This window comes from Felis catus, chromosome E1, assembly GCF_018350175.1.
Source record: "Felis catus isolate Fca126 chromosome E1, F.catus_Fca126_mat1.0, whole genome shotgun sequence".
Classification (NCBI taxonomy): domain Eukaryota; kingdom Metazoa; phylum Chordata; class Mammalia; order Carnivora; family Felidae; genus Felis; species Felis catus.
In genome coordinates, this window is record NC_058381.1 from 41548649 (window position 1) to 41564237 (window position 15589).

Here is a 15589-nt window from a genome sequence, read left to right on the forward strand (position 1 = left end):
CTATTTGAAGGAACATCTATGGTTGCCAGCAAACCCCAGGGAAACACAGATTGTTTGACCCTCCCTTTCTTCTGATCCTTGAAAATGACTTTGCCCTCTACTAAAAACAAGCCATCTACTTTCTCCTGCTACACTGTGTTCATAGTTTTCAGATGTTTATGACCAGAAAATGTGCTCCCAGCATCACAAAGGCTTCCGCGGCTGCCCCGAGATGCCTTGCTGCCAAAGTCTGCAGCAGCGCCATTGCCACCACGTGGTGCTTGTGGGTAATTCTGTCAAACCCTGGCCATGGGAACTGCCTCAGTAAATCTGGAATGAAACCACACACAGGTATCTGACAAGCTTCAGAAGCTGTATTACACTTCTGCCATGACGACCACATCTAATTTCTCTGTTGCCACTAAATACGTTAGAAAATCAGGAAAAATAGTAATGGGAGAACTGTAATTAGAGAGCTTGCCTTTGGGTTTTCCCAAAGGAATCACTTTATAACCTAAATTCCCTTGTAGGTAATTGCCCAGACACATTTGGGAGACCAAGACCAAATTGGTTACTGAGGGTTTTTTTTTTTTTTTTAATTCTAATTCTTAAATGTTTCTGGAATTACCCCTATTCTTCTTTTCTATTCCCAATATGCTACTCTGATCTCTTTTAATACAGCTGCATTACTGTGGAAGTTCTTTAAAACTCATTATTGCCCTCAGGATAAAGCCCAAATTCCTAAGCATGGCATTCAAAAGGCCTTTCACACTCTGATTTTTTATTACTTCCCCAAACCACCCATATGCCCTGTTTTCCAGTTACACAGGACAACTTTGTGCTTTCTGGACATATCGTGCCTGTGTCTTTGCCTTGATTGCTGCCTCCCTTTATTATTGATGGAATAATTCTTCTCATCTTTCAAGGCCCAGCTCAGATGGCCCCTTCAGAAGTCCCCACCAAGAATACATCTACTACCAGGAACAGATGATCCCTCACTAGTTCACTGGCTAACACACTTAGTATACAAAAGTGGAATACTGAACCCTTCTTAAATTTTATTTTATTTAATTTTTTAAATGTTTATTTATTCTTTAGGGAGAGAGAGCGTGCATAAGCACAGGGGAGGGGCAGAGAGAGAGGAAGGCAGAATCCCAAGCAGACTCTGTGCTGACAGCCTCAAACTCACAAACGGTGAGATCATGACCTGAGCCGAAATCAAGAGTCGATGCTTAACCGATTTGAGCCACCCAGGCACCCCAGGACCCTTCTTGATAGGTGGAATCCTTTTTTTTTTTTTCAACGTTTTATTTTATTTTTGGGACAGAGAGAGACAGAGCATGAACGGGGAAGGGGCAGATAGAGAGGGAGACACAGAATTGGAAACAGGCTCCAGGCTCTCAGCCATCAGCCCAGAGCCTGACGCGGGGCTCGAACTCCCGGACCGCGAGATCGTGACCTGGCTGAAGTCGGACGCTTAACCGACTGCGCCACCCAGGCGCCCCTATAGGTGGAATCCTTCTTAACCATTTTTGTATTCCTAATGCCTAGCAAGTAGTATGTACTCAGTAAACGTTTAATGCAGAAATGAACTAATGAATGAGTATAGTTAATCAGTCTTTAATTAAAAACAAAACAAAACAAAAAAAAAAAAAAAAAAAAAAAAACAGGGCACCTAGGTGGCTTAGTCACTTAAGTGTTTGACTTTGGCTCAGGTCATGATCTCACAGTTCGTGGGTTTGAGCCCTGCATCGGGCTCTGTGCTGACAGCTCAGAGCCTGGAACCTGCTTCAGATTCTGAATCTCCCTCTCTCTCTACCTCTCCCCTGCTTGTGCTGTCTCTCAAAAATAAATAAAATATTGGGGCGCCTGGGTGGCGCAGTCAGTTAAGCGTCCGATTTCAGCCTGGTCACAATCTCGCGGTCCATGGGTTCGAGCCCCACGTGGGGCTCTGGGCTGATGGCTCAGAGCCTGGAGCCTGTTTCCGATTCTGTGTCTCCCTCTCTCTCTGCCCCTCCCCCGTTCATGCTCTGTCTCTCTCTGTCCCAAAAATAAATAAAAAACGTTGAAAAAAAAAATTAAAAAAAAAAATAAATAAAATGTTAAAAAAAATTAAATGGTACCAAATTAGGTTTCTCTATCTCCTATATATTTCTTCTTAGTTCTGTTAAACAGTTGGAGGGAAAAGATCCTGCTCCCATCATTTTGCCTGTTACTTTAAATTTCAGTTAGCCGTGAAAACTGACTAGCTCTGTTTTGAGAAGATTCTTGATAAAAACATTTTGCAAAATGAATCTTGAACAAGTAGACACATCTCTAGGAAGATCGGGAATATGAAAAACAAAGGGGTATTTTATTGAATGTCAAATCTAATGCACTATAGCTAAGCCCAACAGAATTAGAAGCTGGAACCTACAACCTTAAAACACAAGGGACAAAAAGGTGAAAGGCACTGGTGAAAGTTTGACAGGGCCCCAAATCCACCTAGGAGTTGCAGAGAAAAGGCCTCCTTAGTCTTTTCATTCATTTTGTCGCCATGGCAATCCTGTAGGGCGGGAAGAATATTGGTGACAACTCAGGTACGAACAGACTGAACAGGCCACTGTCTCAAAGATTTCTTCCTGACTCCAGCAGGTTTCCGTCCTAGAGGGATCTGCTCTGTACAGAAAACGGGGAGAAGACCAGCCCTTTCTTTCTATAGCCCTCACAGCAATGCCAAGAATTAGAAGATTTTAAAACTGGATACCACCTTGTGTTAGCAAAGGTGCAGGGAAGTGAGAACCATCAAGTACCACAGGGGCTGCAAGAGTATGGATTTGTTCAATCTTTCTGAAGAACAATTTAACAATATGTATCAAAGACAAAAAATTTCAGTTGTAGGAATTTATATTAAGGAAATCATTGGGGATGCGGGCAAATCTTTAGCTACTATCAAGATACTACTATAGTGCTGTACATAACAGCAAACTGGGTCTCTTACTTTGAAACCCTCATATTCATTAATAGGCCAAATAAATCACGGCTTACCCAAAGGACAGAATACTATATAGTAATCAAAAATGAGTCATTGAGGGGCACCTGGGTGGCTCAGTTGGTTAAGCCTCTGACTTTGGTTCAGGTCATGATCTCATAGTTCGTGGGTTCAAACCCCACGTCAGGCTCTGTGCTGACAGTTCAGAGCCTGGAGTCTGCTTCAGATTCTGTGTCTCCCTCTCTTTCTGCCCCTCCCCCATCACACTCTGTCTCTGTCTCTCTCAAAAACAAATAAACATTAAAAAAAAAAAAAAAGAATCACTGAGGAAAACTGAATGACATGGAAAGAAAAAAACATTACAGTGGAGTATTATGTATTTAAAAAATTTTTAAATATTTTTATTTATTTTTAAGACAGAGAGAGACAGAGCATGAATGGATATGCGGCAGAGAGGGAGACACAGAATCCGAAGCAGGCTCCAGGCTCTGAGCTGTCAGCACAGAGCCCAACGCAGGGCTCGAACTCACAAACCGTGAGATCGTGACCTGAGTTGAAGTCAGACGCCCAACCGATTGAGCCACCTGGGCGCCCCATGGAGTATTATGTATTTTTTAAAGATAAGGAGTACACTTATCTTTGTGCATACACAGGAAAATGGAAGAATATGCATGAATAGTTAATAGTAATTATTCCTGGGTAACCCATAGAATTTAATCTTTTAAATAATTAATGTAAGCATATGGCATAAAATTCAAGGCACGAAAGGACATTCAGAGAATAAGGCTTCCTCCTCCTCCCAGTCTGTTTCCCCACTCCAAGGGCAACTACTATTAGCTGTTCAGTGAAGATGGTGGTGTTAATCTTTCTTTCTTTCTTTCTTTCTTTCTTTCTTTCTTTCTTTCTTTCTTTCTTTCTTTCTGATGGGTGTTAATCTTTAAATACTGTGATAGAGAGTACTTTTTCAAGGAGACTGTTCTGCCTGTAGTACTGAAACATTCATGTTACCAAATGTTATAGATAGGACAACGCTCCTATCCCCTTCATATGTAACCACAATATTGGTCTTGGCCACGAGATACAGGAAGTAAAATTGTGTTACTTTCTTTTTCAAAGAAAAAAGAGGACTTACAGGCACCAAAGAACAACTAGCAGATTTAAAAAGAAAGAACAAAAAGAAATCTCCACAAAACAACAAAAGGCTAGATCATCTCTAACAGAACGAGAACTCTGTGGGCTCCAATTTGGAAACAAGAACAAACAAACCCCTCTCTTTAATACAGTAGTGTCTTCATAGATATTTTTGCTATAGGGAAAATTGCTTTTTTTAAAAAATATTTATTTCAACAGAGAGAGAGAGAGAGAGAGAGAGAGACTGAGTAGGGGAGAGGCAGAGAGAGAGGGAGACACAGAATCTGAACCAGGCTCCAGGCTCTGAGCTGTCAGCACACAGCCTGACATGGGGCTCAAACTCACGAACTGTGAGATCATAACCTGAACCAAGGTCAGTCACTTAACCGACTGAGCCACCCAGGTGCCCCTAGGGAAAATTGCTTTTGAAGGTTTAGCTTATTCATTAAATTCAGGATGTAGTATTCACAGTCAACCAGATGGGGTGTGTGTGTGTGTGTGTGTGTGTGTGTGTGTGAGAAATAAAAGGCAACCTGAGTTCCGTTCAGGTGCTTACCACCTACTCTGAGGAGACAAGGTACCATATACAACTGTTATACCATTAATTCTAAAGCATGATAAAGCAAATGTCAGTACGTGGGGTGCCTGGGTGCATGCTACTGAACACAGAGGACACAACACACACACATCCACATAGGCTTTTTACCTGAGTGGTTAAAATATCACTCTGAGAGGACACCCCTGAACAGTCTTCAGAGAGGCTTGTTTCATTCTCGTACCCAGATGCTGCTTCACCTTAAATGATGATAAAAATAGCTTCAGATGTGAAAACAGCACATACTGCAACTCGTATCCTTCTCTTCCCATTGGTGGGAAAAATTTCACTTTCATGTCATGCAAAATGATTACATTCCTTGTTTTGGGACACCTGGATTTCCTATTGGAAATCATAACAATGAAAACTAGAAACAAGTCCCCCAACAATTATATCTCATTCAAACAGAGAAGATGTTCTAGCTGGGTAAAGGACTTTTAAGGAAAGGCACCTAAGGAGGAACATGTATAAAGTTTAAGAAGCAGTTACTTTAGTTGCACTTGTAAACTTGTAAAATATACTCTCCCAAAAGGCATCAACATTTAGCTCATTTCTATACTACAGATGGTGGCAAACACAAAAACCTGGTTCCAATACCTAAGTTTGAATCCACACTCTGCTCTTCTTCGTGATTATCCTCTTCCAGGCCAGGTTCCCTTTCATCATCATATGAAACCAATTCCTCATCACTCAGAACGTCCACATTTTCGGACTGATGCCTCACTTGTTTGGAAGGAGGATCAAACATCAAGAAAGGATCCTGGGTATTTGTATTAACAGCCGAGTCTTCCGATGCACTGCACTGTGAAGAAAATAAGCTACCGGAACACCTCGCTTCCTCACTAAGGTGATGTTCCTGGGACTCCTTTGCTGATGTTACCTGGTTACTGCAGTCATGTAAGCTATCCTTCAATGATTCTAGGTTCGCCTCTGTTTTCTTAGACAGACCCTCCGTGGCAATGGCATTATGGCTGGTAGACTGAGAAGGTATACTGGTTACTTTACCAAATAGTAAGTGTTGGAAGCAGGGAAGCTCTTCCTCCTCACTAGACACGTTCTCTTCTGAGGACTCTAACTTCCTGGTCTCTGTTTGGTGACCCTGAGCCAGATGTGTATGGTCTAAAGGGCTAGGGCTCCTTCTGAATTCTCCTTTCTGGACACTCTTGCCAAAAACAGCAGATCTTTCCTTAGCACTTTCAGCAAAGCTGATTTTTCCCTTTATTTCATCACCATTTAATAGGTCATTGGGTGTCTCAGAACAAACCTGAGAAGCACGGCTACTTTCCATAGGTTGTTCTACATTATCGGAAATTAGACATGGAGAAAAATCTGCATTAACAGACTGAACTACTCCTTCATTTTCTCCTTGCCTTTTCATTTCTGGACATTTACAATTACTTATAGGAAGACTTTGCTCATAGACTTCAGGTTGCATAAGACCTAACCTGAGCATAGCACTTAACTTAGGTCCTCGGTTTCTACCCAGTTCTGTTTGAATGTTTTCACCACTGGAACCTACTTCATTAATGCTAGAGCCTACTTCATTAGCACTGGAACCTACTTCATTAACACTGCTTGAGCTAACTTCTTTAAAAGTGTTTTCTCTAATGTTATTTTGGCTAATTGTGTTCACTGTACTTTGAATGACGCTCTCATTTCCCACTGCTCTTTCAGGTGACATTGAACGCTGCTCAAACTTTTCCTCTGACAGGTTTTTCTTACATACAGCATTAACAGATGATCTGATGGGAGAAAGTGGTGGTATATGATAAGGGTTTTTTGAAATGTCATGGTTATTTGCAATAAAGAGTTCAGTTTCATTGCCTCTGAACTGAGATGACTGACAGAGCCCAGGGACTCCTTTTATGCTACATTTGGCATAATCACCTGGCTTCTCCACTTTCTGACTGACTGCAGAAAAGCCTGCAGTTGCACGGACTGCCTGCACATGCTTGATTTCAGACTGTTTCTTTCCCTGATTTTCTTCTTTTTGTTCATATTCAAGAGCGACTTTTGGACTTTGTTTCCTTAAGGACGTGGAACGGGCCCAGGCTGTAGCACATTCCTTTTCTGGGTTTCCTGGATTTGAAAACAGAGCAAATGACTGACGTTTTGAAACCTTGAACGTATTGTATAAACACTGCGTATCAAGTTCATTCTCTTCCATTTCTATACTTGTCTCCTGAGTATGGTTATCTTCACGTCTCAGAGGATCTGTAAAACTCTCTGTGCCATTTCTAGTATCTTTGGAACAACCACGGATAGCTTCCTTGGGGTTTTCAATTGCTGCACACAGACTCACACGTTGATTTGGTGCTGTTTTTGCCTTCCCTAGGGTGTCAGCTTCCAGTAATGAGATACTATCCTGAGTGCCATAATCGGCATCAGGTACCAATGAAATACTGGTACTCTCTACAGATCTTTCAGTTTGCAAACTTCTTCCTCCACTCGATACCAGCGCTTTGGGATCTCTGGTCCTATCAGACACGTGAATCGTTCCTCGGCTCTCTTCTAGTTCTTCTCTTTGAATGCCAGGGTTGACAAACTCTTGAAGTGTATTAGAACTTGAACAGTTAGTAAAAACCCCAGGTATGTTTGTTAAATTTAGCTCTGGAAAAGTGTTACTGGCAAGTCTTTTATTTATTTGTTTACTTGGCTTGTTACGCTTCTTGGCTCCAGGTGCAGGTTCTTTATTTTCCACGAGTTGAAGTGTTTTGCTGTGTCTGACTAGCATTTGTTCCGAACTTTTTCTTTTCACCATCTCTTCACTGCTAGAACAACTATCAATCTGTAGTTCGGTATGATCAGGTGGGCTTGGATTTCTATTGACTACTAATTCCAGCGCACGCATGTGCCTGGTAGAGGACTTCCTCCTCAGCCTGTTCTCCTTAGGTGCCCTTGAACTGTGGCTATTTAATTCTGATTCCATATTACTTATATTGCTGCTTATTGGTTCAGCTTTGGTTCTAAAAGCAGATTCTTTTTCCAATGATTCTGTTGGCTTAGCATTTTTCTCTTTCTGAACATAATCACCTTTTGTCCCATTCTCAGGACCATTATTTGTTCTATTCATCACATGGCCATTTTGCCCTATTCGATCGGTTCCCTCAATTAGCTTTTCAGGAGTCTTTTGAACAATGGCCAAATCTACTTTCTTGATAAAATCCTCAGGATGAAGGCCTGCGGTAGATCTCCTTTTACGCTTTGTTTTATTTGTGAGGGGATAGGCTTGCGTTATCTGAGGTTCTATAGCACATGCTCCTATAATGAGATCTTCACTTGTGTGGCTCAAGTTAGGAAGGCTTGCCTTCCTCCGATAGGTTTTCCCAAATATTTTATCTTCAATATTACTCTCTACTGGTTTGGTGTGAACTCTTTCACTTTCACATATCAAAGCATCATGAGGATCACTGGCCATTAAGTCTATTTTCTCAGAAGAACCAGAATATCCATCCACTACATTTGGAACTTCTGCACCAGCTACTCCAGGATTCGATTCAGATCCCTCATCATGTGAGTCATCAGAAGTTAACATTTCATCACTTCTGGAAAACCACTCATTAACTTTCTGTATGCTACTATTCAGTGTTATCCAAGGTACATCTTGGGAATCTCTAGGACTGTCAGAGCATGGAGATTTCTGCTTACTCAGTTTTCTCCTACACAGGGGATCAGCATTCAGAACTACCTTTTTCTCTGTGCTGGGAGTCTGCCTATCATTACATGTTTCCTTACTTTCAGCCCATCTGCTCTGTTGGCTCCTTGCTACGCCAGGCTGTTTGCTTTCATTACAGAATTCAGCCTTTTCTACATTCATTCTGCCTTTAGTGAGTAATAAACTGCTGTTCTCATGCTGTAATGAGCTGGCACGAGTATTTGTGGCACATGGCTCCACATGCAAGTTTGAAACAGAAATACCCTGATACTTTTCTGGATGCTTTTCAGTTGCATGCTTCTCAGTGGCGGTCAAATCTTTATTACTGGGTTGACGATGTTCAATATTTGTTATGTCCTCAGAAAATTCACAAGAGGCTGAAAGTATACAAAAAAAAGGTGCTTAAAAACTGAATTATCATGAAAAAATAATGTCCTTCATACAACTTGCAGGGTAGAAATAAAGCAACTGGCTATTTTTAGAGAAACTAACCTCATAAACCACCAAATATACTGAAGATGTAGCTCATGCCCTTTCCCAGAATTTCTATTTATCTAGATTCTCCTTATTTCCACTCAAGATACTTAAAATTTTAATTTCAGAATTCCCCTTATTCATAAAACATACCTCCTATTTCTGTAACCTCTGACAATGAACTTAAAGCAGACTGGGCATCAGACATACAGTGCTCTATCTTCAGATTCATACTCTATTTAAATACCAGTATACAAAAGATGAAATATAAACATATCAATTAAAAGTAAAAGGCAACAATCAGTTACACAGGCTACTATTATAATCACATCAGTCTAGTGCCATTGAAATAGATCAGGCTGTACCATGACATTTGAAAAAGAAAGATATTCTAACTCTGCCAAGAGATGTTGTGAATTATAAATGTCCCAAATGGTCTTCAGAATAATCTAATTACAGTACTGAATCCACCCATTCTCTCTTCATTGCCCATTAAGTTGGGAAGACTTGTCATTACCCTTTTTTGCAGGATTCAAACTGGCTTCAGCTCTGGCTCCTTGAGGGGTGATTCCTAACAATTCGTCATCTTCCGCACTATAGAGAAGAGATAGAAGCCTTAATGCGAAATGCTAGTTACATGCTCACAGAGTTGTCAAATGAGCAAGATCAAGTATTTTAGCTCCTCTAGGTACTATTGCAATAAGATGATCAATTTAATTCACTTTCTGAAATTTGCTCTCTCCTTTAGTAACTTCCAGTCATAGTGAAATGGTCAAAGACTAAAGAAGGAAACACATTCACAAAAATCAGAGTAGTGTAGATACATTGCTTTACGGATGTGCAAAAGAGAACCAAAATTTAAATGGTAGCCGAACAACAGCCAAAAGATGGTAGAGAAAAATACCCAATGAAATTTAAAAGTGTATGTTAATGAGGGGCACCTGGGTGGCTCAGTTGGTTAAGTGTCCGACTTTGGCTCAGGTCATGATCTCATGGTTCTCAAGTTCAAGCCCTGTGTCGGGCTCTGTGCTGACAGCTCAGAGTCTGGAGCCTGCTACAGATTCTGTGTCTGCATCTCTTTCTGCCCCTCCCTTGCTCGTGCTCTGTCTCTCAAAAAAAATCAATAGGGGTGCCTGGGTGGCTCAGTCAGTTAAGCGTCCGACTTCAACTCAGGTCACAATCTCACGGTCCGTGAGTTCGAGCCCCACGTTGGGCTCTGGACTGATGGCTCAGAGCCTGGAGCCTGCTTCGGATTCTGTGTCTCCCTCTCTCTCTGCCCCTCCCCCGTTCACGCTCTGTCTCTCTCTGTCTCAAAAATAAATAAACGTTAAAAAAAAAAAATTAAAAAAAAAAAAGAATAAATGTTAAAAAAAATTTTTTTTTAAGTGTATCTTATTGAGAACGCAAGAGCAAAGATATTTAAACAAAGAGAGCACTGGGATGGAGTAGACACTCCAATAGAATGCAACACTGCCTCTGTGCTTCTTTTCCAACTAAAAATCATTTCCTCCCAATTGAGAGATTAGGAAAAAGTCATTCGTAAACAAGATCTGATTGGCAATGACAATCACCATAGATCACCAAAGCCACCACAGATCTTAGTCAGGCAATAATTCCTAAGGAAAGTAATTTGACAGGTAACCCAATTGGGGTGGCTTGTAGATTACTGTAGAATTGATGTAGACAAAGCTTGAGGGATAGATGGAATTAAGGAAGAGAAAAAGAATTGAAAATTAAGTCCTTTAGTATTTTCATGAGCCAAAATTACCACTGTGTCAATACTACTGTTCAAGGAACTAAGTTAAACATGACCATGGGCTGGAAGCAAGTTTGACTGGAGTTCTATTATTTTAAACTCTTTTAGACTCTACTAAGATAGGCTTTCTCAGCTATAAAAACAAACAACCATCAAGGTCTATTCCAACGCTATGATCCTAACCGAAACACCAATCCTTAATACTAATTAAACAAATACAAAAATGCCGGCTTCATAGACAAAGGCTCTCTTCAACTCACCTGAAATAACTTGCCTTATTCACTGTATCTTCAGAAGAATCAGATCCTAAAAAATTCCCCAGATGACCAATCAATAAAAGGATTTTTATTAAAAGGGCTAAACTCAATAAATCTACTTGTTGCAAAACAGATATTCATTCAAGAAATATTACTGCACACTCACTATACACAAAATTTGCAGGCACAATGATACATATGGCAGCCAACACAGAGACGTAGTTACAAATACAGGATCTGACACCAGAATTCCTAAGGTTGAATCACAGCTCTGCCCCTTGCTAGTTTTGTTATCTTGGCAAAATGTCTTCACCTCTGTGTGCCTTTATTTCCTCATGTGTAAAATAAGTATAATAATATTAACAACCTCAGAAGTTTGTCATGCATTTTAAATGAGTTATACAAATAAAGACCAACAGTGCCTAGACCACATAAGTGGTCCTAAATATTCACTATTATAGTTATTTTGTTTATTTTTATGACACAACATCTGTTGTCTTAGAACTTATGATCCTAAGACGGGAAAAGATTTACAAGTAATTTCAAGAGAATCTGGTAAGTGTGATGGTGAACATACAGTGGTGTTTGGGAGCCCAAAGACGACCGGTCATTCTTTCCAATTATAAAAACGTTCTAAAAGACAAGACAATCAGAGACCTGTTTGAACTGAGCTTGGCTTCTTAAAAGTCTTCCTAGCCTAGTACAATGTATCTTGGATCCCTCTAAATGCTGTGGCCATCCCATCAGATTATTTCTTATCCCTACTCTCCATCCTTCCAAAGCATATTTACACATGCTAGACAGCCTTCCTTTTGCTCTTTTTATAAAATAAGAGTCTTCAAGGTGAGAGCTGCATCTTTTACATTATTTAGAACACACCATAAGGCTGGAAAAATAATAATATTTTATTTTCACTTTCCAAAGCTCCCTGCCATTGTACAAATTATGAGGATTTGGTATAACTATAAGACAAATAATCCAGCAACTATTATTCTAAATTTACAAAATCTGTGTCTCTTACCCAATTCAATGTAGACAGACTTATTCTGTGGTTGTATCTGCTGCTTTGTCCTCAGAGATCTCACAATTCCAAAGTTAGAGAGTTGGACACTAAGACTGGTTTCCTGCTAAGCAGTAAAGAATGATCAACTATTTGTTGGCCAGTCCTATGTTTCCTTTCTTAAAGAGAAACTCCAGGCCATGGACAAAATAGACGATCATAATTAGCTAACATTTGACACCTGGAAAAAACACTTGGCAAATTGCACATCAAAATGTACGAGTTATGTGTGGTTTGAGTATTTTTTCCTCTCTCTGTTGTTTTAAACTTCTCTAAACTGAATGTTTTATCTATGTGATTTTTTGAAGTAAAGAAAAACAGATTTTGAATCTAATACTTTATATTATAGCATAGAAAGGGAATGAACTTCATTTAGTACACATCCCCAATCATATCTGATAACAGGGTTATGAATAAAAACCCAGCAATCCTAAGAACATTCAGAATGGGTAAGAATATTTAAAACTCCAACATTATTCTGATGAAGGTTTCCTTCTTTTTGAGTCCTTAAACATCTACTGAAAAATGAATGCTGGTACCATGAGAACTATTACTTTAAGATCTCATTATTCATTCATATACAAGCAACAACAGAGCAAATCACTGCATTTTCTCTGACAATTGCATCTTTTAAATTGAAGTAATTTTCAAATGGTAAAAACTGATTTTTTTTCCAGGCAACTTTTCAAAGGAAACAAATTAGGACATACTTCCTCATGCCTGGAGAATTACTGTAAGATGGTTATTTTAAAAACTAGCGAGTAGGGTGCCTGGGTAGTTCAGTCGGTTAAGCGTCTGACTCAGTTTTGGCTCAGGTCATGATCCCCTGATTTGTGAGATTAAGCCCCGTGTAGGCTCTGCGCTGTTAGAGCACAGCCTACTTGGGATTCCCTCTCTCCCTCTCCCTCTGCCCCATTCTCTTTCTCTCTCTCAAAATAAATAAATAAATATTGGAAAAAATAAAAACTAGCAAGCTTAAAACTTAAAACCATCAGTGACCTTGCGGCTAATTTAGACAAGCATCAGAATGGATAAAGCACTAAAGCAGGGGAAGGGCCCAGAAGGTCTCTCTTGCCCACACTAGGTATAAAGACCTTCTCTTGGCTCTTCTAACTCTTGATCAACCACTTAATTTACCATCTTACCTTGTTTACTGACTTTTTATGTAAATCCACAAGCATCTAGCACCTTCACTAATTCACAACGCTCAATAAACAGATGTTACTAGAATAAATGAAAATGGCTTTACCAAGTTAGGGTTTTCAGGTTCACTCTGTCGAAGTCTTTTAGCACGGTTTCGATAGCCCATACTTTGGATAATAGAAACCTCCTCCTTCAGATGCTCAGGAGAGTTATTTTCCTTTTTTGAAAAGTTATAGCTGTTTGCAACTGTGAATTAGAAAGGAAAATGTTATTTTTGTAGTTAGAAAAAATACAGTAATTGTATCAAAGAACCAAGAGAAATTCTGTGTATACTGTTTTGTTAAGACAATGCATTAAAGACTACCTCTCATTTTTTTAATCAACTCTGGAAATTCTACTCCTAGGAAACACACAGACTGTCAAAGTTATTTCTAATCTTTTTTCCCTACCTCAATACTAACAAATTTACCTATTAATACCATATTTCCCTAATCTAAGATGCCAACAATGCAAGATGCACCATTATTTTCTGTACCACTTAGAAACCACATTACGTTAAGAACACACCACAGGTGGTAAATTGCTCCCAATTTGGGAGATGTGAAATGTGAAAAATGCACATCTCAGAACCTATAAAATAAGGGGTGAGACCAGTGGGAATAATTTTAAAAATAAATCAACAGATAAAGATTTAAAGTTAACCTAGACCAAAAGATCTTACTGCTTATTCACAGAAAATAATTGTGAAAACTTCCCGAGTTTTAATGGACAACCACTTGAGAACTGGCCCCTAGGGCTATGCAACACTTACACTGCAATCCTGTGTCAAGCTCAAAAGCATGAATGATGTTCAACAGCTCTTCAACAAGTTGACTAAATCTTGTACTTTCCTGTAGGCTTCTGAAATTAAATTGATTGAGAAACATACTCAGCAAAGGATGATCAACTTTTAAAGGACACTAAAATAAGGAAAGACATGTAAACAAATAAAGTAAATGTAGCAACAGTAGAAAAATTATATTCAGAGAATACAGCTATTAGTGACATTACAGTATAATCAAACATCACCCACATCAGAAAGTACGTAGCAGTATCAGTTGTTCTTTTCTCTCTCTCTCTCTCTCTCTCTCTCTCTCTCTCTCTCTCTTTTGGCCATTCAAGCCTATCAAAAGCCTATAGCTATCTAAAATAATAGTACTCTGAATCCATAGTAGATATAAGTCTACTGCATAGAGAACTTCCCATTCTTAACACTTGAACCTCATCCACTCAACCTCCTAATTTGAGCTTTCAAGGATTTCTGTGAAATGATGATGACGTTATTTCAAAAGCACAGATGATAATGTCCGAAGAGAGATTTTGGTTTAGGAAAGTTGTAGGGCAATATAATTCATTTATTTGTTTAAATATCTCTGTGACTACTATGTGCCAAACACTGAAAAAACAGTGTTGACTGAGACAGAAAAAGCCAGTGCCCCAAAAGAACTTACATTCTGACCAGAGGGACCCAAAATATGTAAACACACTGTGTGTGCGTAAATAATTAAGTGGAAACAAATGCAAGAAAAATAAAAGCAGGACCAGGAGACAATGAGGGCAAAATGATATAGTCCCACTTTAGATAAGACTACAAGTTCTTGTGCCATTCAGAAGCATTAGAAAGAGGCAATGAATTCCTAATACCTTTATAAGACAGATATACAATAAAACTTTCAAGAAAATGACTTTAGAAATAATTTATTCTGTCAGCTGAATATCCATTTGTACATTTTTCTAGTGATGAATAGTTTGACAGGAACACCAATATATTATTAAGGAATTTCTACTTTTCCCTACTGTTGTTGCATCCAACCTCCCATCACTACCCAAATCAGATACCTTTTGGTTATATCATTCTTACACAAAGGACACTGTGAAGGCCCTTTCCTCTGGTTGAGAAGTTTCAGCATACAAAATCTATAAATTATAAGGAATGAAAAGAACACTTCAAGTTACTTTTTTTTGTACAGAGAGTACTCAAAAGGCAAACAGCCATGAAAAGATAATCTCACCACTGCCCTTAAGAGCCATTTTCAAGGTAATGGCAGGTGAATTACAACCAATGGCTTTCTTTAATTGTTTTTAGATGCTGCATAAGCAGAAAACCAAACTACATAAGCAACGATCTATGAAAACTGAACTTACATGCATATGGCTTGCTGTTATGATCAAATAAAACATATTAAAAAATTAATATGGCATATTTAGTGATATATTCATAATTATATCATGCTGCATAATTAGATATAAGTGGTAAATAGTTTAAAACAATTATAATTAGTTTAAAAACTCAGCACATCGCTACAAAGCTATAGTAAATCAAGACAGTGTGATGTTGGCATAAGGACAGACATATATATCGATGAAACAGAATTGAGAGTACAGAAAAACCCATGTAGCTAAGGTCAATTGATTTTCAACAATGATTTTCACCAAGACAATTAAATAGAAAAAAAAAAACAGTCAACAAATACCAACAAATAGTGCTAGGACAGCTAAATATTCACATGCAAAAAGAAGAAGCTAAAC

General features: G+C 39.0%; 1 protein-coding gene across 9 annotated transcripts in view; it reads right to left on the reverse strand.

Moving 5' to 3' along the window:
* The window catches only part of BRCA1 (BRCA1 DNA repair associated), a 58787-nt gene that overhangs the window by 26405 nt on the left and 16793 nt on the right, over positions 1–15589 (reverse strand). For 5 of the 9 annotated variants that reach the window (XM_019817934.2, XM_045044988.1, XM_045044989.1 and 2 more), the window contains exons 4-11: positions 14900–14977; positions 13833–13921; positions 13128–13267; positions 11840–11945; positions 10822–10867; positions 9323–9399; positions 5274–8708; positions 4788–4876 (exon numbers count right to left, since the gene is read on the reverse strand). In XM_019817934.2, coding sequence (XP_019673493.2) covers positions 4788–4876; positions 5274–8708; positions 9323–9399; positions 10822–10867; positions 11840–11945; positions 13128–13267; positions 13833–13921; positions 14900–14977 — 4060 coding nt within the window. The remainder of the gene's footprint in view (positions 1–4787; positions 4877–5273; positions 8709–9322; positions 9400–10821; positions 10868–11839; positions 11946–13127; positions 13268–13832; positions 13922–14899; positions 14978–15589) is intronic. The other 4 variants (XM_045044991.1, XM_045044990.1, XM_045044993.1 and 1 more) reach the window with 2 other exon arrangements.